General features: G+C 46.4%; 1 protein-coding gene across 1 annotated transcript in view; it reads right to left on the bottom strand.

Moving 5' to 3' along the window:
• Window positions 1-22,759, bottom strand: part of VIPR1 (vasoactive intestinal peptide receptor 1) — a 101,023-nt gene extending 78,264 nt beyond the window's left edge. Inside the window, exon 1 of the mRNA XM_061996643.1 lies at window positions 22,616-22,759. Coding sequence (XP_061852627.1) covers window positions 22,616-22,672 — 57 coding nt within the window. The 5' untranslated portion in view covers window positions 22,673-22,759. The remainder of the gene's footprint in view (window positions 1-22,615) is intronic.
• Window positions 22,760-24,024: the final 1,265 nt, after the last annotated feature.

The following is a 24,024-nucleotide window of genomic DNA, read 5'->3' as shown; positions in this document are numbered from 1 at the left end:
CCTCTGCTGGAAATGGCAGAGCTGAAGGGCTGTTGGCTGATTGAATGAGGAATGGTGCACCACAGAAACCAAAGCTGCTCAACTTAAATATTATAGGCAACATACAACTTTACCAACCTGATAGCCTTCTATGAGACTAGAACCCGCTGGCTAGATGAGGGGAGAGCAGTGGATGTCATCTACCTTGACTTCAGCAAGGCTTTTGACACTGTCTCCCACAGCATCCTCATCAGAAAGCCCAGGCAGTGTGAGTTGGGTGAGTGGAGGGTGAGGTGGATGGAGAGCTGGCTGAATGACAGAGCCCAGAGGGTGATGATCAATGGCACAGAGTTGAGTTGGAGGCCTGTGGCCAGTGGAGTTCCACAGGGATGGGTTCTGGGGCCAGTCTTGTTCAACATCTTCATCAAACACCTGGATGAGGGGACAGAGGGACCTTCAGCAAGTTCCCTGATGACATCAAACTGGGCGCACTGGCTGATTCCCCAGAGGCTGTGCTGCTATTCAGTGAGAGCTGTACAGGCTGAGAGTTGGGCAGAGAGGAATCTGCTGAGGTTCAATAAGGGGAAGGGACAGGCTGGGGGTGACCTGCTGGAGAGCAGCTCTGTGGAGAGATTCCTGGGAGTTCTGGCTGATAATGAACTAAACATGAGACAGCAAGAAGGCCAATGGCATCCTGGGATGCATCAAGGAGAGTGTGGGCAGCAGGTCGAGGGAGGTTCTGCCTCATCTGGAGTCCTGTGTCCAGTTCTGGGCTCCCCAGCTCAAGAGAGACAGGGAACTGCTGGAGAGAGGCCAGTGCAGGGCCACCAAGACGATCAGGGGACTGGAGCATCCTCTTTATGAGGAAAGGCTGTGAGACCTGGGGTTGTTCAGCCTGGAGAAGAGGAGACTCTTCCACATGCTTTATCTCAGTAACAAAATCACCTTTCAGTAAATTCCAGTAATATCAGTGCAGCAGGTGAATGCCACGCTCCAATGAACTTTGTGTTGCAGTCACAGCTGATCAGCAAAAATAACCTGCGAACAATAACATCATCCCGGAGGAGAAGCAGAGAAGCCATCAGAAAAGGTTGTTCCTCCCCACTTATACAGCCCAGCAGCACGTGAACCTCACTAAGAGCTCCTCAGACACATGGGCTTCACAGCCCACCTGGGACTTCCCTTATTGTAAACAAGGATTGCCTTGCCCTCAAACATCAAGAAGCTTTAACACTGAATGACTGGAGGCAATCAGGGAAACAATTCTGCAGAGGAGGCACCTCCATCTGCTGTGGTTTTATTTTTTTCCCCCCAGTTATCACTGTACATTACTGCTCATGAAAATGCTGTTTTCCATCCCAACTTCTCTGTGCAATTTCAAAATCACTGAGCATCGATAAGAGTGGTGCAGGACTCCAGGGAGTTGTGAGCAAAGCTGCGTGAGGTCTCCCTGGAGCAGCCACGGTGCACCTACCACCCCAAGCAACTCTGTCTTGTTAGACTACTAATTCAGGATGCAATTGGAAACAAGACATCATCTGCTAACCCATCCATACACACAATGACTGACTAATGAGGACTCCAGCCAAGTCTATCCATCCAAGGAAGATAAATCTCACAGCTTCAAGAAGTTCTGGATGTATGTAGAAACTGTACAAGCAGATTTAAAATCCTTTGCACAGAATCACAGAGTGGTTTGAGTTGGAAGGGACCTCTAGAGATCATCCAGTCCAACTCACTGCTAAAACAGGTTCCCCTCGATCAGGTGGCACAGGAACACATGCAGGCAGGTTTTAAAAACCTTCAGAGGAGGAGACTCCACACCCTCCCTGGGCAGCCTGCTTCAGGGCTCCCTCACCCTCAATATAAAGTAGGTTTTCCTTATGTTTAAGTGGATTTTTTCTGTGTTCCAGCTTTTGTCCCCTTGTCCTGTCACTTGAGACAACAGGAAAAAGTGCTGCCTCATCCTCTTCACACACACCTTTTAAATACTTGTGTTAATGAGATTCCCCCCTCCTCCCTTTTAACATCCTCCTGCAATAGCTCAAGCTGCAGTCAAAGTTTCTAGACACAAAATGCCTTAGAGAAAATAACCACCAAATCCAAGCCATTCTAAAGCAACTAACGGACATCACTAAAGAAACCCAACAGTCCAGTCTTCCCTGCAAAGTTTTCTCTTGAGCAGAAGTTTCTTGGCTACATAACAAACTCCTGGAAGCCCTAGGTTTCCCACAGAAGGCACTCAACCCAGTAACAACTCCAGCATGGACACACAACAAAAGTATTCCAAGAATTGTTGGAAAACATTAACTGGCAAAATGCAGCCAAGTGTTTAAGCCTGGCATCCGAGTCATATATCCCTTGAGACCAAACAGGAGATCCCCATTTGCTTATATTCTACCTACTGAAAGCTGAGTTTAATATAAGGTGTGTTTGAGTTGGGTCTTTTTTTGCCCCCTCTGGTATTATTAACTGCACTAACCATACAATTGTTAATGAAACAGCACTTAAATCATTCAAAACAACATTAAAACTCTCCCAATGAGAGAGTTGGATGAGTGAATGAAGTTCTGCTTTCAGATCCTCTCTGCAAACTATGGGAAGTTTCACTGTACTGATTATAATGGTTGTTAAAAGTTGACTTTTGACTAGAACTGTTGTGATCAATTGATCACTGCACTTACGTGCTCTTCTCTGTGGATCTTTCATACCCACCCAGGGAATGTACACCTACACTTTCAGAGTGATGTCATTAAGATGATGTTATCTTTCTCCCACCTCCAACTCCTGATCATTGTCTTCCAGAAAGAAACTGGAGCATGTTGTGGTGCCCTATTAAAACATCCCCATCATCCTCCAATTTATGCTTCTGTCTTCACTCCTCTTGTAAACTGTCCATCCCACCTGCCACATCACCTTCTCCTCCTGATCTCTGGGCACCAGCTCAATGATAGGGTACCACCACTTGCACATTGTACTGCCAAGGAGATAATGATCCAAGCCAAGATTAATCTCCCAATCCAAATGATTGAGTAAAACCTAATCTCAGTTTGACTATGAATTAAAAGGGGGAAGTGGAAGTGAAGATAAATAAGTAAACCAACAATCCTGACCCAGCAATATTTACTAAATGGAAGAAAAATATAAATGAAGAAATGTGAATGATGTACCATGAAGCTTAGAAGGGAACCTCAAGGTATCAGGAATAATCTGCACCTGGAAAGAATAAGAGATTAATGAGAAGTGATTATTTTCAGGGTTTGGGGTTTTTTTGGTTGGTTTGGGGTTTTGTTTTGTTGTGGAGTGTTTTTTTTGGTGTCCTGGGGTTGTGGTTTGTTGGGTTTTTTCTGTTAAACAAAAGCATTACAACAAGCAAAACCTTACAGATGGTAGAGTCTAGCAGAAGGAAGTTCAATGTGTGATTTTGATCTTTATGTGGAAAGCAGCAGGGTAATGTGCATGTCTGACAATAATGAAGAAGCTTTTTCCAGTCCATTAGTAACAAAGGCAGATGTTAAACAACATCCATGAGAGATAGACATTTAAAAACATCAGGTCTGGCTAACTTGCACCTAAGAGCAGTTATAATAGCTGGCTGAGAAGGTCTGTTTGAATACAGCTAAATGCACAAGGTAGACTCAAGAAGGAACAAATTCAGACCAGACCTTCAGTATGGCAGCCAGACTTCTGGAAAAGAAATAAGGAGGCAGGGGATTTGGGGATTAAAAGAGGTAAATAATTCAGCATGAATGGCCAGAAAATGCTGCTGAGAAGAGGCTAACACAACTATTTGCTATATAAACTGAAGAGCAAGGAGCAACAAAGAGTAATGCTCCTTTTCTACCTGGTATTGGGGAGACCTCTGACACTAACATCAGGCATTTTAAAGAGGTAATAAAGACCAAGGGAGGGTGTGGAATAAGGAAGCATAAAAGCAATTAGAGGAGCTCAACATCCTTCTGCATGCCCTCACTATAAGGTTAACTCAGTAGAGACTGGGCACCTATGTTCAGGCAGCAAAATCAGGTGTTGAATGTCTTTGGAAGTATCCTACTACAAGGCAATTCAATCTAGCAGAGAAAGGGATGCAAAATGGAAACCTATGCAAACACATAACTCTCTGCTGGGTGTCTAGATTAATAGCTGGGGCAAGGGGAAACAGATGTGCTGAGTTGTCCATCTCATCTCCTGAAGAGTTCAGCAAAGTGTGAGTTATGCCTTACCAGAAGCAGGTTGTTGGACTCAACTTACTGGAGGTAACTGGTGCAAATTAGTTGCTTTCAATAACCAGCCAAATAAAACAATCTACCCTTCCCACCAGGGATTGCTCTAATCTTAATATAGCTACAACTGCACTGACTTCCTGGGTTTCTGATGTCACATCTTGGCCCGAGCACTGACACGTTACATTCCACTTGGATTTTCTCAAACAGCTACTAGCCTCTAATCATGGAAGGCCACTTGCTCCTGCTGTTGTATGTTTGGAAACAAACACGTTCAAATCATGAAGTTTCAATAATGTTCTGAACTTCAAGAGGAGGAAATGCTGCACACAGGTCCTTACAAATTCCACTTCAGGAGCGTTCCTGTTTGATTAATGCCTCTTTGTTAGAGAAAGCCTGGCCAAGGTCTAAATATCCACACAAAGCAAAGTCATATTGATACTGCTGGAGCCACTGGATGCTGCTAATCCCCAAGGCTTCATCAGAAAGCTTGCAGTATTTTCTCTTTGTCCTGGTTTGGTTTGTACATCCCAGTCAACAAACAGGCAGCAGCAGCCTTCTGGTCATCTTGATTGCACAGGAAAAAAAGAAAGATACCAAACATCTGTAAACCAAAAGACAAATAGTTGAGAAATCCAACTTCTTCAGAATAATTCCATGACTTTTGCTGCTGGTTTTGCTTCTTTAGCACTTGGTATTGCCAAAAGTGACTAGCAGCTGTTGTTACTTTACCAGTGCAGATTAGGGACACTGAGCTGGTCTTTGAACACACAAAACAGACACAGACATATTGCAATTCAAGGCAGAATTCATTTGTGTGCAGTTTGCTGCCCAGTCCCACATGAAACACTCGAGTAGAGCTGGGACAGCACGTGGGCTGGCTGGTACAAGAAAGGGCATATGGGAGACCTCTGTCCTCTGCACAGGCATGTGGAGGCCCTAAGCTAACCAAAATGGTGCAAGGCCCTATCTGTGGGCAGCTAAATCAAACCTCATAGCTCTAGAGACCATAATAAAATGACCTGAGTTACATGCCTTAATCTGCAAACCAGTCCCACCTCTGGGGCCGTTTTTATAGGACAAAAGGAGACTCTGCATCCAGTTCTCACTAACGGATGAAGGATGCTGGGTGTCTACTGTCTTTTGAAGAACATTTTCCCCTGTTCCAGTGTACAGGAGAAAGAAATATTTTGAACAAAGGAGCTGTCCTGCTGCTCCAGGGAAGAGACATCATTCCTGCTTTTCTTTGCTATCTTCTGGTCTCCAAAGCAAGAACATCCGTGCCATCGGTTCTGGGTTTGCTGGATGCTTCAAGCCCAGGCTTGCAGTACAGAGCTAAGGACACTGAACTCTGGCTGCATCTGCCAATTACAAACTGTTTGGATGTACTTGACTGAATGAAAACAAACAGATTGTGTAACTCCTGTGATTGCAGATGTGCCGTGGGACAGCGGTTATCTTGTTATCTTAGGTATCCCCATCTCTATAAAAGAGGGTTGCACTGTACGTGGCTTATCAGACTCATCTGGGTGTTAATCTGGGGACACACATCCAGAACATGTCTACAGTGCTGGGATTTCACAAACCAACTGCTTTATTCTTCTATGAAGAGTACAACCTGAGGCTCATCTATGGCCAGAGCTGAAAATGCCTCTCAGTGGCACAAGCTCATATTGCAATGGCAGAGGTTGCTGCAACTAGGGAAGATCTTCCAGACACGGTAATACAGGGACCATGTTTGATGACAGGAGTCTTTAAGAAGCTCTTCCCAACTCCACAGTCAACCAGCTAGACAAGTTAAAAATGAGGACACCCTGTTCAGCAGCCTGTGCCTGCCCACCACAATGAAAAGATGTGTTCATCATCATCTGGTTCTTGCCATTAACTTCTCTTAACTGGGTTTGCTGTCTCAACGGGTTGCTTCCTGCCCAGAACATCCCATTCCCAGCCTGGCACACATTACTGTGGATTGCTATTTGTAGATGAGGATTTATGGTGCTTTGACATAGCAGAAAGCTGGAATGCTTTTAAATCACAGTGAAACTGGCACCAGGAAATGGTTGTGCCTTGTACTTCCCTCATAGGTCCATCAAGATAGGAATCTTTCTGAGACAAAGTGGCTTAAATGGGGAAACTGAGCTTTTTCTCTTCATTTCATTCCTACATTCCCACACTTGGGATCAAGGGAGTCACAGAGAAGACACAGCAGTGACACAGGGTGAGGAAACAGAAGAAGCAACAAAGCCTGAACCAAAATCTTAGTACCTTATTATGAGGTATAGCTTTTAATCTAAAGCTAGAAAGCTGTCTGGTAGAAAAGGACTTTGAGGTGTTGATCAACAGCTGCCTGTACCCGAACCAGCAGCGTACCCAGGTGGGCAAGAAGGCCAGTGGCATCCTGGCTTGGACCAGCAGTGGGGTGGCAGCAGGAGCAGGGCAGGGATTGTCCCCTGTGCTGGGCCCTGGGGAGGCTTCAGCTCCGGGGCTGTGTCAGTGCTGGGACCCTCACTCCCTGCCACAGGGACACTGAGGGGCTGCAGCTCCAGGGCTGTGCTCAGTGCTGGGACCCTCACTCCCTGCCACAGGGACACTGAGGGGCTGCAGCTCCAGGGCTGTGCTCAGTGCTGGGACCCTCACTCCCTGCCACAGGGACACTGAGGGGCTGCAGCGTGGCCAGAGCCGGGCACAGAGCTGGGGAAAGGGCTGGAGCACAAGGGGCTGGGGAGGGGCTGAGGGAATGGGGGTGTTGAGCCTGGAGAAGAGGAGCCTGAGGGGAGACTTGAGCAAACCTGACAGGAGGTTGTAGTGAGGTGGGGGTTTGTTTCTCCTCCCATGTAACAAGTGATAGGACAAGAGCAAACGGGCTCAAGTTGCCCCAGGGGAGGTTGAGGCTGGAGCTGAGGCAGAACTGTTTCCCTGAGAGGGGTGTCAGCCCCTGTGCCAGGCTGCCCAGGGAGCTGGGGGAGTGCCCAGCCCTGGAGGGATCCCAAAGCCGTGGAGCTGAGGTGCTGAGGGCCATGGGGTAGTGCTGGGCTGGGCAGGGTGAGGTGAGTGGTTGGACTCAATGATCTTAAAGGCCTTTTCCAACCCAAACAATTCTATGACTCTATTGCTTCAATAACCACAGCTGCATTTGCTGTCACTTGTAAGTGATGTGCTTTACAAGCAGCGAGTGCTCCTCCTCCACAGCTTTCCCAACCTGGGCAGGGAGCCATGTGCTGCTGCTCGCTCCCAGCACGCCTGTCCAGCCACACATCCAAAACTGAGCTGTGCAAAGTGCTGTAGGCAGATCCTGCCCCATTTATTTACAGCCACACTCCAGACTGTAATTATATGAACTGGAAATACTATTGTGGGTGAACAAATGAAATCACTTTTAAGGAATAAACCTGCAAGGACTTTGAGAGTTCTTGAGGATGGAGTTTGGAACTATCACTTCGCTGCATTTCTGGTCCAGCTCTTCTTTTTGTACATCAGCCTTTGAGAGAGAGATGTCATTCTTATCCTCAGTGATAAGAGTTGCTATCAGACAGATGTTATTCAGAGTTATTTAACAGCAGCATCTCATGCTACAGCTGAACAGCAGGACCAGATAAAACCAAACTATTTAAGTGATGAGAATAACACCTTTATTTTCTCTAAGGTGTACATCCATTTTCTACCATATATGGCTAAATATCCCCAAGATTTAGCCCAGAACCAGCTCCAGTATTTGCTCCACAAAGTTAAATACAGCTTATGGAAGGGACAGAAAATAAAGGCAAGTACTTTCCTCAGCATCAGAGTACATCAAAACTTCAAGCTCTTCTCCAAAAAAACCTCTTGTTTAAAGGTGACAAAGGTCAAGGGTGGCTCCCTGAGCACAGCATCCCCTGGGATGGCACAATTAACTCTTTAACATGTGGAGTTAAAGCAGAGACATCTTACTGATGCTTCTGTTGATGAGATTTGAGGTTAAAAAACCCCAACACTTCTTCCAGGGAAATTAGTCCTGACCCAGGATCCAAACCACTCTGTGTTCAAACTCTTTGAAGCAAAAAGACCATCTTTTCCCCTTCGCTCCCTCTTTATATCCACAGCAATTTGCCTCTTCAAGAACATCAAAATTAAATCCAGCTGGAATGGCTTTTTAATTACAGTCATACTTTGCTTATCAGAGTCAGGACACTTCACTAATTACAGAAGAAACGTGGAAACCTCTGGCACCCTGTTCCCCATCCTCCAGCCAGGCTGTGCAGCAAACTCACTCTGCTAAACAAAGCGTAACCCTTTGGAGACCATCCCACAGGAGCTGTCCTCATGCCATTTATGGACCAGGAGAAGTCATGCAGGACATATAGAGCCTCTACAAAAAGGTATCTACAAAAGCTCTCTCAGGCTGAACCTGCTTGAGTTCACTCTCGCTTTAATTTGCTGACTCCTGGAAATTGTAAAGAACCTCTCCACATTTAATTTCAGCCCCTTGGCTGTGCATTGCTTATCTTCATGGACAACTGAAAGGTTTCCCACTGTCTCAAGAGCACCCTCAGCCCAAAGGCTGAGACCATCCACCTGATCCATTCCCAGCAGATACACTTCACCATCCCACTCCAACGGTTAAAACCCTCTTTTTTTCACCCCAAACATTGCCATCCAGGCTTGTTGCCAGAGTCCTCTTATTTTGCTGGAAGCCTCTCCATAAAGTGACACCAAAATGGGTCAGGATATGGGCAAGAGTGGGCCACACAAGCTGTGCCACCCACTCCCCTTGAGGGACATCTCACGTGCCACAGCCTCTGGGCGATGGGCAGGGCTGCTGTTGCCTGTGCTACGTTTGAGTTTCAGCCTTCCAGGGTTGCTCCCATAACAACTTTCAGAAGCATTAATCTCCCAGTCTGATCCTCAGACGCCACAGCACAGCAATATCAACGTCAGTGAAGCTAAGCTGATTTATTCTGGCTGAGGATGGTAACTGCAGGGTAGGATTTTCCCAAGCACAACTATTAGTTAAATTCCTGGGGCTGAATGGATACGTGACCGAGTGCTGGCATGCTTTTATCTCTCTGTTTTCAGTGCCAGCTCCTGCTAGGGGAAGGGATGTTGAGGCAGATGCTAGAATTGAGGTCCTGAACCCACTCTGCTTGCAGTGATCCTATGGGACTGTCCATCAGAATAGCACTGTCATAGGAACTCAGCATTTTCCTCACAGACAGAAAGGAGATCAGAAGCTACTTTGATTGGGAAAGTTACTCTATTTTTAGCCCCAGTAAGACCATTGCAACCTCAAGGTGCTGGATTACAGAGGCTGAAATAACCATCTCCCAGACAAACCCAAGAAGAGACACTTCAATCACTGTCTCCCACATAATGAAGAACACACAGTTTTACCCTTGCAGCTCCTTCTGACACTCAGATGTGCTGGGTGTCATTTAAATGCCATCCCTTTGCAGGGATCATAACTTGGGGGCTACCCACTGATACACTCCACCAAAACCCTGGTCTCATTAGACTGCTTAAGATTGTTAAACACCTTTGGATTCTAGACATAGTCTAATATTGTATGTCCAAGCCTGGAGATTTTCTTCCTCAATTAAATCTGCTGCTGTTGGAGTTGAGACTCTTAAGACCAAATATGCTTCAAACTAATAACTGTAACCCAACAACAACTGAAACTCTTGCACTATCTGATCTATGGTGTAAAATACAGGTCGTTATCCCTTCTCTGAGTATGCCAGTCTTCTGACCTGCAAATCAGGGAAGTGCTGTTTCCCTGCTTCCCAGATACAGCTGTGCCATCATTTAAAGGTGTGGCACATTCTGGCCATTTTCTGCCCCAAATAGGAAAGATAAAAATCCCTTATCCACTGAACTCAGAACTTGTGAACTTTTCCACTTTCTTGAAGCAAAAAAGGCAAAATCTACTTTATTCCCCCTCCCATAACCAACCAAGAATTGAAATCCCCAAGGATCAACACCTCCCTCAAGCCCCACAGCTTCATAAGCAAAAAAAAACCCCACCTTCTTAAAAATATTCCTCAAGAACAAGGTTAGGTTTTATTGTTAATGAACATACATTTGAAAGACAAACAATCAGCAAGGTCTAACATGAAGAGATCAGTCAAGGCTTTTTATCTCTTGGCCTTGAGATTAATTAAGTCTCTTCTCACAGTAACCATGTTCCCCACACTCAGAGGTCAGCTGTAGCCACTAATTGGGTGAGCTGTGCAGAAATATAATGGTTTCCCCAGTGTAGATTTCACTGTTGGTGTACAATATTGACTTTTAAGTTTGTCTCCTTCTCACTCAATTTCTCACCCCTAGTAAGCAGCTCATGCCCTTGTGCACGTGCAGTTGGAGGTGGTTGACTGCAGCTTTGTCTGCAGAAAAGCACCCAAGTTGTTGTTATTTTAGTACAGTGGGAAGACTGTGGGAGAAATTCCCTATTGCTTGTATGAGACCTATCAGAAAATCATTAATCCTCCCCTCCCTCCCATTTGAAACAAGTAACTTACAAGGAACAGAGCTCCTCTGCTCTGTGCTGGGACTGCCAGTCCAGCCCCTGGCTGAACAGTGAGCACATGGCCATCCTGATGGAAACCTTTCCCTGTCTCTGCTGCCTAACAAAACACTTCTTTCCCTTCATGGCCATCATCTCAGGACAGCCTGAGTGATGACACAGTCGGCTGGCACAGGAAGGGCTTCTACTCTTGGTTAGCTCGGTGGACAGTGTTCCTTGTCTGGGCTTCTCCCCAGGTTACTCTGCAAGTGAAACAAGCATTCTGGTTGGGTTCTCCTCTCAGGGCTGCAATATATACTTAACACTTGTTTCTACAGCTGACAGCCCAGGAAGCTTGAGTGGCAAACTGGCAGAGAAGAGATAATTACAATGTAGAGGGGTGTCAACCTGCCAAGTATTTTAATGCTCCTAGACAGGAGACTTGACTTCTCAGCAGTCCCATCGTGGGGAAGAAAGCAAGCCTGAATCAAAGACACAGTTGCTGTTTTGTGGTGATTTCAGTTGTGCAATAGCAAATCCTGTCAGATCTGCAGCAGAGAGGAACAGGAGGAGAAATACACTATTACAGCAATATGCAGAGAGAAAAAGCCATGCTGGAAGAAGGCAGTACAGGAGAGACAACTACACCCAGCACACGCTGTCTCTGAGAGTGCTACAGCTCTGGGGTGCAAGAGTGGCAGATCAAGTGAGACCAGCAGAGCTACTGATCACCTTGCACAAGAGATTCAGGTCAAATGTGTGGATTGTTTCACAATGGATCTACCTAAAGGCTGCTGTTTCCAAGCCCTTTGCAGCTGGAGTTCATAGCTGCTTCCTTAGCATTTCTCTTGTCCATTGCTTCCAGCTGTCCTTCCCTACATTGCTGTAACCTCCTCCTTTCCCTCATCCCAGTCCCCACTGTATCCCCAGGCACTTTTACTCCAAAGACTAAATATAGTGCTGTCAAGCACATCAAGTGTCTTTCCTTTAGAAAACCACAACCTTTACTCAGCTCTTTACTGTCCTATTCTCCCACAACTGAATTTAGTGTTTCTGGAAGATGTCCCTTTAATAAATCCTTGCTTTGTTTTATCTGCTTGTAAAAATAATACATAGATTAAAAAAAAGTTAAACAGATAACCAAAACTTCAGCTTTATAGCTGGCTTGAAAAATATTTCCAGCAGCTTATTGGTCCCTTAAGACATTTTTGAGTCTCAGGTCAAGTAGACCCAAGGCAGCAAGCTTCAGCTTTTCATTTCCTTTGCATCTACAAAAGCATCAGGGCTTGGCTAACACAGTTTAACCAGCAGAGCTGTCTGGCTCTGGGATCAGCTTCCTAGTCAAAGGAGCACAGCAAAAATGTGAACTTTAACTAAGTGGAAAGCACACATGAATACAATAGGAGGGAGCCTTTTGTTGGGAAGGAACTCAAGGAAACAGAGAGACTCCTGCCTTATATCCACAAGCTTGTAAGATTCAAGCAGATTCAAACAACAACTCAAGACTCAAACAACAGTCAAGGTGAAAGGCACAGACTGACAAGCCAATATTAGGAGTCTTTCATCCATAGTGAGTAAATTTAAGGATAGTGGGGGTCCAAGCAACTTCAGCCACTTGACAGACATCCAGCCCAGCATCTCCAAAAGAACTGGGGACCAAAAGAACATTAGGGGTGCACAGATCTCCAAAAATAACATCCCATACCATGGTTGTAGTAACTGCTATCACAGCCATGATCGACCACTGATATATGAGACATCATTTTGTGGTTTTAATTAGACCAACCAGTACAGCTAGAGATAGAAAACAAAAGCTTTTGAAGCTCTTTAACTCTGAAACACACTCAAGAAACTTCAGGCTGTGCACAGGTCTGAAAAAAACATTATGAGTTTAGTCAAGTTTGCTAATTACAGGGAAAAAAGAGTCATTAGCACCTGCAGAGGAGACAAATCACTAAGCCAGGGAGGAGCTGGTGGGACCACCAGACCTGGTAGGGCTGTAGGGATGGGTAAGAGTTATCACCTCTGTGACAGCAAGAAACTAGCAGGTGGCCAGATGGGAAGAAAACTGTGGGATATCACAGCAATCAATGTCCCCACTTAGTCTGAGGTTTTTAATGCCCAGCAGAATCACAGATGTTAATTTGTGGGCTTGGCTTTTGGAGATGCAGTAACACAGAAGGATGGTAGCCATGAATCACACAGGATCACACAGTGGTAGAGGTTGGAGGGGACCTCTAGAGATGGTTTTGCAATATGTCACTCTCTCCAACCAGTACACTTTTCTTTCTTGTTTTCCCACTGGTAAGTCTCTTCAGGCTAAATCCAGAGCAACTGTTACTCCAGTTTGCTTACCCTTCAGACATCAGGAAGTATTGCTGTGCCTGAAAGTATTCTTTTTAATGTGTATGTGTGTGTGTGTGTATAAAACACTGAAACATATACTTTAGTTGCCCCAATGCAAGGTATTATTCCCCTTGACAAAGTCTATGCTCAAAAACACAGCCCATGCCCCAACTGCAAACCACTGGCTCCAGCAGGTGAAGTAAAGCCCTGCCCAGAGAAACCACAAAAATGAAACTGTACAAGAGTCAGTGAGTGCAGAAAAGCAGAAAGGGTGGGAAAATACTTGGGAGATAAATCCCTGCAGCACTGGAATTGCATGCACAGTGTAGCTGAGACCCACATGGCTCTGCAGTTGTGCTTAATGTCATTCTCCCCCAAAATGCAAGTAGCCTAGCAGTTGACACTTGAGCATGTCAGTACTTCAGGTAGTGTTTGGGCTCCTTTGGGTGCCCTGGGAAGCTGGGAACCATCTCAGCAATGACATTCTTCTCTGCATTTGATTATGTCAAGCAAAAGAAAACCTACTTCTCTTGTGTGTAAAGCTGGAAAAGCCCAACTTCACTGGAGAGCCGGGATGAAAGTGAAAAACACCCAGAGAGATGGATGCAGACATTGCAGGAAACAAGTGGCTTGTTTCACTGGTGGCTCATTTGCACTTTCACCTTGGTTTAAAATGACAATGGGGCAATAGGAAAATCCAGTGACCACCCCGAGAGGGGAGTCCCAAATGGGTCCCCATCCAGCAGAAGGCTCTGTGACCCCTCAGCATAGCTCCCAGTACACAGCTGGATTCAGCAAGGGGAAGAAAGCAGACACAGCCCTTTGCACTCCTTGCTGAATCACCCTAAATTACAGGGGGGAAAAAAGCCCAGAAGACTGGGCACAGGTCAAGGTCAAGTCCAATCACTGATGGCAAGGAGGATGAAGTGGCTTTAGCAGCAGGAAAGTTGCAACCCCATCAGCTAGTGCTGCTGCAGCTCCATAGCTGAGTGGTTTTCCTTCCAGCAAGGGCTGAACAGTCCCAGGGAGGAGGGACTTTATTCACTCCCTCCCTCTGCAAGACAGCACATCTGCCAAGGCAGCAGGGTTTAACCTCTGCTCAGCAAACTCCTGAGGGCTGTGAAAGGTGACCTCAAAAAAACCCAGCCCAAGACCAGCAAGCAATTACATAGCCATGAATGGGGTGAACTTTCTAAAGGAGTTCACCTCTCTGCTGACAAATGGCTCTGGGTCTGTAATGGGAAAGAAGCCATTAAAGCATCACTACATTCACTTAAAATAAGGGTTGAATTTGGCTATGGCAAAATAAAGGTGGTGAAGGTATAATCTCCAGCAGGATTTGGATTCTGGCTGTTTCCTAGCTGAATGCATAAAAATGCAGAGTGTCAGCACTGAAGCAGCTTTTCATTTGGTTGCAAATGTACAGAGCTGTTATGAATGTTTTGGGGAGGTGGGCACAGCATTCAGTAGATTTAATTTAGATTCCTTTTTGCCTTGCAAGGCAAATGTCCCTTAAAGTATGAACTTCAGCAGTCTGGCCACTTAAGAAAGATGAAATAAAAGCTGCTTTTCAGTAATGAATAAAGCAGGCTGCAGGGAAAAGCTCAGCATGAGCAGGTTTTCTTCTCTTTTTTTTCCATTCTTACACAACACAAGAGAAACCTGGGGAGGGATTAAGCTTGCAGCTTAAGATCTCTAAATGTAGGTGTCTACCTGAGGACTGAACTGCCACTGCAGCCAATGAGTGTTCATAAAGGTGCACAACAGAGGCCCGTGGTGCCATTTGAGATAACTCTATTTTCTGTGTTCACAGCATCCATGTGGGGCTGGCAGATAACACAGCATCTGCAGGGGCTTTGCTCTCCAGAAAGAGATGACATGGGACAATGGGGTATTTTCTTTCATCCCAGCTGGCCTGAGGTGCCCAAGAGTGAGCAGTCTAACTTACCCTGACAACACTACTGACCAAAATGGGAGCTCAGACCATCTGGGTCACACATAGACACCCACAGAGAAATGCTGCCCTAATCTGCAAAGAGAATCCCACCCCTAGGCCACCTGTAAGGAAGCTCACAGACTGATTACCTGTGGTAGATAATGACATTTATAAGAGCCCTGGAGACACTTGCTGCTCAGATGTTGGTTGTGATGCTACAGATCACCAGGTATTAACTGAAACGTCTGTTAAACACAGAATCGAGGTCAAAGCCTCAAAGAAACATCTTTTTAAAAGATCCCCAATGGATTTCAGCCTTACAAAGGAGACACAAAGTATTGATATCTTCCCCTCCAGACAAGAATTGTATTTAAATAGATTTTTTTTATTCCCTTCCTTCTTGATGAGATGCAATGTCAAAGGGGTGAAGATTAAAAAAAACCATGGAGCTCATCTTCAAGTTTCCCAGCTGTCAGGAGCAGAAACATCCCTGAGCCTGCTGCAAAAACAAGAAGGGATCATAGGGATGATGGCTTTGCAAACAGAGTTGGGGGGGGGTCTCTGTATTCAGTTCTTTCGGTCTCTCCTTGACTTTAAATCAATGCAATTCAATTAATTCAAGGTGTGACCTCCAGAATGCTTTACCAAAAAGGCATCACAGGATCTCAAGGGTTGGAAGGGACCTGCAAAGCTCATCCAGTGCAACCCCCCTGCCAGAGCAGCATCACCTAGAGTAGGTCACATAGGAGCTCATCCAGCAGGGTTGGGATGTCTCCAGAGAAGGAGCCTCCACAGCCCATCTGGGCATCCCCTGCCAATGCTCCCTCACCTCAACAGGGAAGAGGTTTTTCCTTGTGTTTCTTTGGAAGCTCTTCTGTTCCAGCTTGTCCCCGTTGCCCCTTGATTTGCCATCACTGTGAGAAGAGCCTGGCTCCATCCTCCTGACACCCACCCTTTACATATTTGTAAACATCAATGAGGTCACCCCTCAGTCCATTGTCCAGCCCACTAGTGAAATGCACCAGAAAATAAACCCAGTTTGGTTCTGAGTTAAGAATATTATCCCAATTCACTTCTGACACTTGAATTTAAATGCAAGTGACAGAAGTGTGAATCTCCATCTCCCAGCAGTGCCAACAGTGAAATGGATAGTTACTGACTGCCCTGGGGGCAAGAAATCTACCTAATGGGACTAATGGAGGGGTTTAAAGCTGTTAACATTCATTGTTTCAGTTGACTGGAAAAGTGAGTTTATTAATGTAAAGTCTCTCTAAAATTCACGTTCAGCTCAGAAGCTAAAAGAGGTCTTTAATCCTGGATATACTATATCTATAAAGGTTTTAGTGCTGTAGTATCTTGCACAATTAACTCCAGTAAAGCAGAACTAATGTGTTTTCCAGCCTTAAGCAATCCACAACACACATCCCTGCACACCAAAATGTCCTTACATTCACTTTATAAACCAACCACCTAAACATGACTGAACAGAGTTCTGATGTCACCTGTCACCAACTTGGTCCCAGGGCTGCCCTGACTTTGGGACACTACATCTTCTTTGGATCCACATGACTGAGGGGTGAATGGGGGAAAGAATATTGATGGCAGGGACTGTAACAGCAAAGAAATCCCACACCTGCTTCCACCTCTTAACCTTAGCTGCTCTCTTCCAAGCCATGTTCACAAGGGCTATTTAGATTGGCAGTTATTAAATGTAAGTGCTCTTCCTGTTATAGCTGTTCTGTCATTTGGGTTTATGCATGAGGTTAAGCAGTTTAAAAGTGATTTATGGCACAGCTAATTGCCAGGAGATGCTTCTAATAAAGATGAAGTTTCAGGACAGAAAATGTTGGTACTTTGTTAACAACATTCTTTTCAAAAGGAAGCTTTCTCCAGAAGCCTTTATGTTTTCTAAACCCCCCAGTGCTGAAGAAGTCTGGTATTGCCCCATTCAACAAATAAAAAGGCTGCATAATGATGCAAGTTGCATCCAGCAACCTGTGGCTTCAGGGAGCCCATCTTCTTCTCAAACCTTCCCCAAGGCACTTGCTGTGAATTAGTGAATGAACTCTCCCTACATTATGGGTCTTGTAATGTCAAAGGTGAGGTTCTTGCCCAGAGAGATGAATCATCCCAGAGGAATTCTGGGTTACCAGCCAGCATGCTGTCAGTTGCTCCAAGAGGGAATGGTGACAAGAGGAGCACTCAGCTGGTGAACAGCCTCTCCTAGCCATGCACAGGACCTCCCAGCCACAGGGTTAGCTGTGGTAGCTCTGGACAGAGGTCTGTCTGATAGCTGGCATCACTTCTCTGCTCCTCTCACACCTCAAAAGAAAGGGTGTGATTTTCCTTCCGCTGCAGTCCTCTGGGATCTCATTTTCAGAGGCAATGGCATCTCCCCTCTTGGCTCAGTACTCACTCAAATGAAGCTGTAAGAGCTTGTGGCTTCTGGAAAACATCTGGGAGTGTGGAAGAGAGGGAGAAGTGAAACTGCAAAGCACTCAGCACTCACCAAAGGAAACTTTGCCCAGCTGCAAAGGGCAGGAGGACAAACCAGTGCCACAGCATAGGCAGGCAAGTCTCATGGAGGGAGTGGGAGCTTCTGACCTGCCTGTCTGTCCATCCAGCCACGCTCTATCCCATGTGCTGGGACAGAACTCCAGCTTTTCCTGCCCTTGGGCCTTCAGCTCTCTGACCCATGTTTTTCTGGTTTTGTCCCACAACTGAGGGTTCTTCTTGGCAACATTTCCTAACTTTTGTTTCTTACAAAGGATTTCCCTTTTCTTTCCAATACATAGGAGAGAAAGTTGATGAGACCAGAGAATGGGGCTCTATTTAATCACACCACCTTTGCCAGGCATTGGAAAACCACAGATCCACTGCCACCGATGCAGCAGCGACCCCATTCACAGCAGTGCAATGATTCTGCCACACTAACCCTGACTTGGTCTGAGGGCAGGACGTGACCTACCATCTCCATCAAACCAAGCAAAATCCTGCTCTTCAGCAAAACTTCAGCAACAGTGTTAATTTTGCACGAACCATTTGACTCCTTTCCTGAACTTGAGCCACAGATGCCACGCAGAGCGTGACAAATCCCCTCGCTGTGCAGTCGTATCTGACTTAATAACAAATCATCTTTGTCTTGGGGCTCATTGATCTACACAGTGTCTGGTGTGCTTCCTTGAACTGTCAATAAATGGGACATGATGATGAACAGGGAGATATCTTTCCTGTCCCTCTTCCCTGCCTTCTCCATCCAACAAAGGTCTGTGTCTACAAGGTGCTCCAAATACCAGCTAACTTCCCAGCTCTACCAGGCTAAGTCAGCAAGTGGAAGACTGATTTCAATAAGATGCCAGTGTTTCCAGCTGTTTCTGCTGGAGACCACTGGCCAAAAGTTGTGGGGCTTCTTTTTCCCCCTGGAAAAGAATAGAAACTCTGTCTGTTTGCCATTTCCAAGGCACCCTCACAGTCAGTGCCTTGGGAGAACTGAAAGACCTCTTTCATGTCACAGCACCCATCATTTGCCCATTTGCAAATGGTGCAAAGAACCTCCCTGCTTTGCATCCAGCAACTACCACAACCTCTCCTCAGATATTCTAGTGAGGAGAGACAAACAGCACCCAGCAAAATCCCACTGCTATGAAACAATGAAAACAAGAAAGCAACGTGAGGGCAGCCTCACAAGTCAGCACTGGAGGGACTCAGCACCAGCCACAGCACACCCTGCTTTGCATTTGTATCTGCTGCAGCCCTCTGGCTCTCACACCACTGCTGATGTTACAACAGGAAGGAGTTTAAACCAAAGCAGTTGTAAAATGCTGTGAAAAGGGGGAAACAGACACACACCCACATTCATGAGCCAAGCAGCTTTCTCTGTCCATGGTCCCATCTGCCTCCTGATGCTCAGTGTTTGGCAACTATTCCTTCCACAATACATCACAAATTCTCCTCCTGTCTGGACTTTTCCTGTTGGGAGACAGACCTCCTGGCTGCAGGGAGGGGGATGCCTAGAGAAGAAAAGACTGAGTGGAGACATGGTCACTGTCTACAACTATCTGAAGAGGAGTAGTAGTGAGGTGGGGGTCAATCTCTCCAGTAACAAATGACAGAACACAGATACGAATGATAGAACATAGAAAACAGGTTCAAGCTGTGACAGGAAAGGTTTAGATTGCACATTAGGAAGAATTTTTCCCCCCCAAGAATGTTATTAAGCATTGAAATTTGCTCTTTTGCCTTGTTATGCCCTAAATAAAAGCTTCTAAAAGATATGTACTGCTGAATGCATGTTCTCTGAAAACTTTCAGTGTTGGAGGCACTTTGAGCTACCCAGATACAGGGTTGGGCAACTGGTTCTCCCAGATGACTTTAAATAAAGCCAGTCATGCATTTATATGTGTATAAATGTAATGAACTGAAGACCAAATAACACAGCGAGGTTTTGGGGCAAAGCCTTTGTTAAACACAAGTTGTCACAGCTTAGGGATCTCTGTGTTGGATGCAGGAATCAGGCTAGAGGATTCTAGCAAGTACCTCACCACCTTGCCAAAAACATTGATTATTTGGGGTTAAAAGTACCTTGTCCCTTTGCCAAAAACATTGATTATTTGGGGTTAAGTGTATTTATCTAACTTCTCAGTCAATGACAGGATGAAAGAGATGCAGGTACAGTTGAAGTGCTTGTCTCATGAGGCTAAATAGAAGTGATTTCTTTTTTACAATGATCCTGTTTTTAACATCTCCACTGAACTTTACAGTGGCAGGTAGTGATAGGACAAGGGGTAATGGCTTAAAACTGAAAGAAGGGAGATTTAGATTAGGTATTAGGAAGAAGTTGTTCCCTGTGAGGGTGGTGAGGCACTGGGACAGGTTGTCCAGAGAGCCTGTGGCTTCCCCATCCCTGGTAGTGTTCACAGCCAGGCTGGATGTGGCTTTGCAACCTTATCTAGTGAAAGGTGTCTCTGCCCATGGCAGGGAGGTGGAATGAGATGAGCTTTCAAGTCCCTTCCAACTCATTCTGTGATGATTCCATGATTTACACTCAGATTGTTGAAGCATCAGATGGGAGTTTTTTAGTCCTTTCCATCATGCATCTACTTCTTGGCTGGAGCAGAATAAAACTCTGAAGAAAAGCACAAATTACACCAGCTGGAGAGATTTGGCTAATTCAACAAGTTTGCAGTGTGAAGGCATGTGGGATCCACCAACTGCTCCAACTATCCACATCTCAGTTACTAGATACACACTGAAAAAAGAACCCCATAGTCCAATCTACAGCTTTGCAGGTCAGATTATCTCCCTTACACCCCTGAAAAGGCAAAGCAATCCACTGAGACCTAACAGGAATGATCTGGATTTACACCACAGCCCCACTTTAGCCCTCTTCTTCAACATGTTCAAAGCTGACAATTGGAGGAGGCAGAGCTCTGGTGAGCATGGTCTGAGGAACTACAGCAAATGAGATTTGCCCAGTTTCCTTTCTTCCACATTTGTAGATCACGAGAGGCAGAGGTGAAAGTTTATAACAGCAATTAGAAACCACATGGCCACAACAGCTTTATGGCAGTGAACTTCTGGATCAGCCAATTGTTCCTGTTCAGAGTTTTTTCCCAAGGACGTACCAATAAAAATTATCTCAACAAATTATAAGCAAAATAATTCTGCTGAGACACTGTAAGTCCCTGAGCCAGGTTCTCACAACTGCAGAGTTCCCTTTGCTTTAAAAACCAGCATGCAAAGCCCAGGTTTAAACTGAGAAACAAAACCAACAGGGATTTTCTCAGGCATTGAGGCACCTCAGCATTAGTCACCTTGCCTATCACGCTGATAAGGAAGGAGCATGTGAATCTCTTCAACCCACTAGTATGAACCAGGTCCCAGGAACGTTTAACATCATGAAAGAATGAGAAAGCAACCACTGGTTCCACAAAAACAAGGATAAGGAAGGGAGATAAAGGACAAAACAGCATGACCATAAAGAAGTTGAAAAGGAATCAGTACAGGGTTGCACTTAGGCTGTGCCTGGTCTCAAAGCTTTGGGGGTTTGTGCTTACTGACAACAACAATCAACCCATGAGCACCAGTAAGGGCCTGATTCTGCCACCATTGCATGTTGAGCTTCACCAGATTATGGGACTTAACTCTCTGGCCCCAGAGGACCTCTTCATGCCAACAATGTTTAAAGAAACAGGATTTTTGCCATGGGCTCAAATGGAACCAGGTGATGGAGCAGCTCCAGCAGCTGATGGGAGCTCTGCCCCCTTCTTATTTCCCCAGCTCCAGCCCTGGACCTGAGTTATTTTGGAACTTCCCTAAAGCAAAGTCTGTAGAATTCCAGGAAATAATTGCCTGCTCTTTTTTTTTGATACTTTAATCCATTTTCCCAGCCTGTTCTTCCTCAAAGCAAAAAAAATAGTCTTTGGCGACACTGATGGCTGGGCAGCTCATGGTGACAGCCAAAAAACCTGACATCAGTCCATTTGTCTCATTTCTTAAGAGGTAAGAGGAGAAGAAAGGAGAGATGAGTGATGCAGTGACAAATCTGGGTAAGCTTCCTCTCTCTGAGGCTCAGGGAGTGCCTGGTTGGTCTGATTCTGCTTGCTGGGATAGAGTAGCTCCCAGTGAATCCCTGTCACCAGCCAAGCAGAGCAAACAGAAGTACCAATGGCACAAACTAGTTCCTGTGGGCAGCCTCAGCCAACTCCACAAGATACTGGTGAGGCACTTTCCAGAGTGAGAGAACAAGGGTGGGAGAAGATGAAGAGGGCAACTCATCCCCAGCACAGCCAGCATCAAGTCTTCTCCCCCCATCCCAGCCTGCTGAACCAAAACGGTCTCACTTTGAAATTGGATGCTGCAAGGAAAAGAGCTGCCAAGAGCAAAGCTTGAGCCAAACGTGTAGTTTGGCTGTTTAGTGTTTGTACAGGGCATTAGCTTTTGCATGCACGTGTGTGTGTGTGTGTGTGCACAGACACAGAAACGACCCCGTTTGCTCCCCCCCGCACTGTGCTACCAGCGAGGGAGGCACCAGCACTGTCCCAATCAGGGACCCGAAAGCATGGACATCATAAGCAGCCAGGAAAGACATCCTATGCTCCCAGCTTCTGCTCTTTCCTCCAAACAGTGCAACCACATGAGGTTTTAGGGTCAGAGAGCAGCACTTTGCTGAACTTCTCATGGGCAGTTGTTCTTCAGCCAGAGGGAGGGTCCCATCCCAGACCCCCCTGCTCAGCCTCCCAGTCACCTGTGGGAAATTTCATCCCCTTCATCCTCAGTTTGGTGGGGGAGCTTTGCACGAATAGAAGAGAAACCGAAGCAAACCGAAAGCCAGGCTACAAATCCGAATGACAACTAAACCCAGAGCCGGTCCTGAAATAAAGCGCTACAGCCCCAAAGTGAATCCTCCAGCTCAGGAGATCCTCACCCTCCTCATGAAGAAGAAAACTAAGCGATTGCTGTTGTCTAGCTTATCGGGGAGGGAGGGAAAGGGACGCTTGCGGAGATCCACCTGCCTTAATCCAACAGCACTTTGGAAGTTGCCCAAAGTTTGCCCGAGGCTAAAGCGCTAAACCCGGCGCGTAAAGAGCGGGCGGCGGGGGGACGCGGCCCGGCGGGCGCGGGGCTCGTCCTCGCAGCATCCCCCTGAGCACTCACCGCGGAGAAGAGGCAGCCGAGGAGCAGCACCAGCACGCTCAGGACCCCGGACTCCATTCTGCCCGCCTCAAGCCAACCGACACCCCCGTACGGCAACCTCCCGTGGCTGCGGGCAAGGCGGCTGTCGGCTCCCGGTCCCGGGCTGAGCGCATCCAGGGAGGGAAGGAAGGAGGGAGGGAAGGAGGGATGCGAGCCCAGCGCTGCTCTCCGCTGCTCTCCGCTGCGCTCCGCGCCGCCCCCGCCGCCTCCCCCTCCCCGCGCGGGGCGGGACGGCACCGCCCCGTTCCCCGCCCCCGAGCGCTGCCGGGGCGGCTGCGCGGGGTCCGCTCCGTCCTGCTCCTTCCCCCCTGTCCTATCTTTCTCCCCTCCCGATTTTGCCGTGTCCTCCCCCTTCCCTTTTGCCCCTTGTTCGTTTTCCGTTTATCTTCTTGTGCCTCTTCCTCTCCTCTCCTCTTTAGCTCCCGTTTTTCATTCTTTCCCTTGCTTTCCTCATCTTTTTTCCTCTTTCACTGTTCCCTCCCCTCCTGTTATTATTTTCCTTTCTCTTCTTCCATTTTTTCCTTTTTTCATTCCCCTTTCCCTCTCTTCCTCCTTTCTTCCACCTTTCTCTCCTAGTCCCCATGTTTCCTTTACACTATTTACCCCTTTCATTTTTTTGTTTCCCTGTTCCCATCTTTCTTTTCACTTTCCATACACTATTTATTACATTTTTTTCCCTTTTCTCCCTTTCCCTTTTTCCTCTCTCTCTCCCCTTTTCCCCCCTCTCCCCTTTTCCCCTCCCTTTTTTACTTCCCCCTTTTTAACTTCCTTTTTCCTTTGGCCTTTCTTTTCCTTTTAACTTCCTTTGACATTTTCTCACCTTTACATCTCTTTTGGGTTTTGTTTTTTAAAAAGTCTTTGAAAGCCCTGCAATGGGGTGGAGAGAAACCAAGGCTCAGGAAACCAGCAAAGTTTGAGTTTCCATTTTCACCTCCCCAGCTGATGGGATTTCCTCTAGGGAAAATCACTATGGGATCTCCTCTAGGTCCAGAGCAGATGCCTGCAGGTCCACAGCCTGAAGTGTAAAATCATCTCACCTCATTACAGATCCTCGGGTTCAACCCTCAGAAACACTGAGGGCAGGGTGATAGGAAATGGTCTTGTTATTAGGGGTATTAGAAGTACAGGAGATGGCCCATTACTGCCTTGAGCTCTGCAAGTGGATTGAGCTGTGCTGGGAAAGTGACCCAGCACTGCTGGGAATCATATAATGGTGGGGGTTGGAAGGGACCTTTATGGCTCATCCAGTCCAATCCCCTGCTAAAGCAGGTCCCACCTAGATCAGGGTTTGGAAACCTCCAGAGAAGGAGCCTCCACACCCTCCCTGGGCAGCCTGGGCAAGGGCTCCCTCATCTCAGCAATAAAGAAGC

This window comes from Colius striatus, chromosome 5, assembly GCF_028858725.1.
Source record: "Colius striatus isolate bColStr4 chromosome 5, bColStr4.1.hap1, whole genome shotgun sequence".
NCBI lineage: Eukaryota > Metazoa > Chordata > Aves > Coliiformes > Coliidae > Colius > Colius striatus.
Note: the sequence above shows the minus strand (reverse complement) of the source record. Positions and strands in the feature narration are given on the sequence as shown.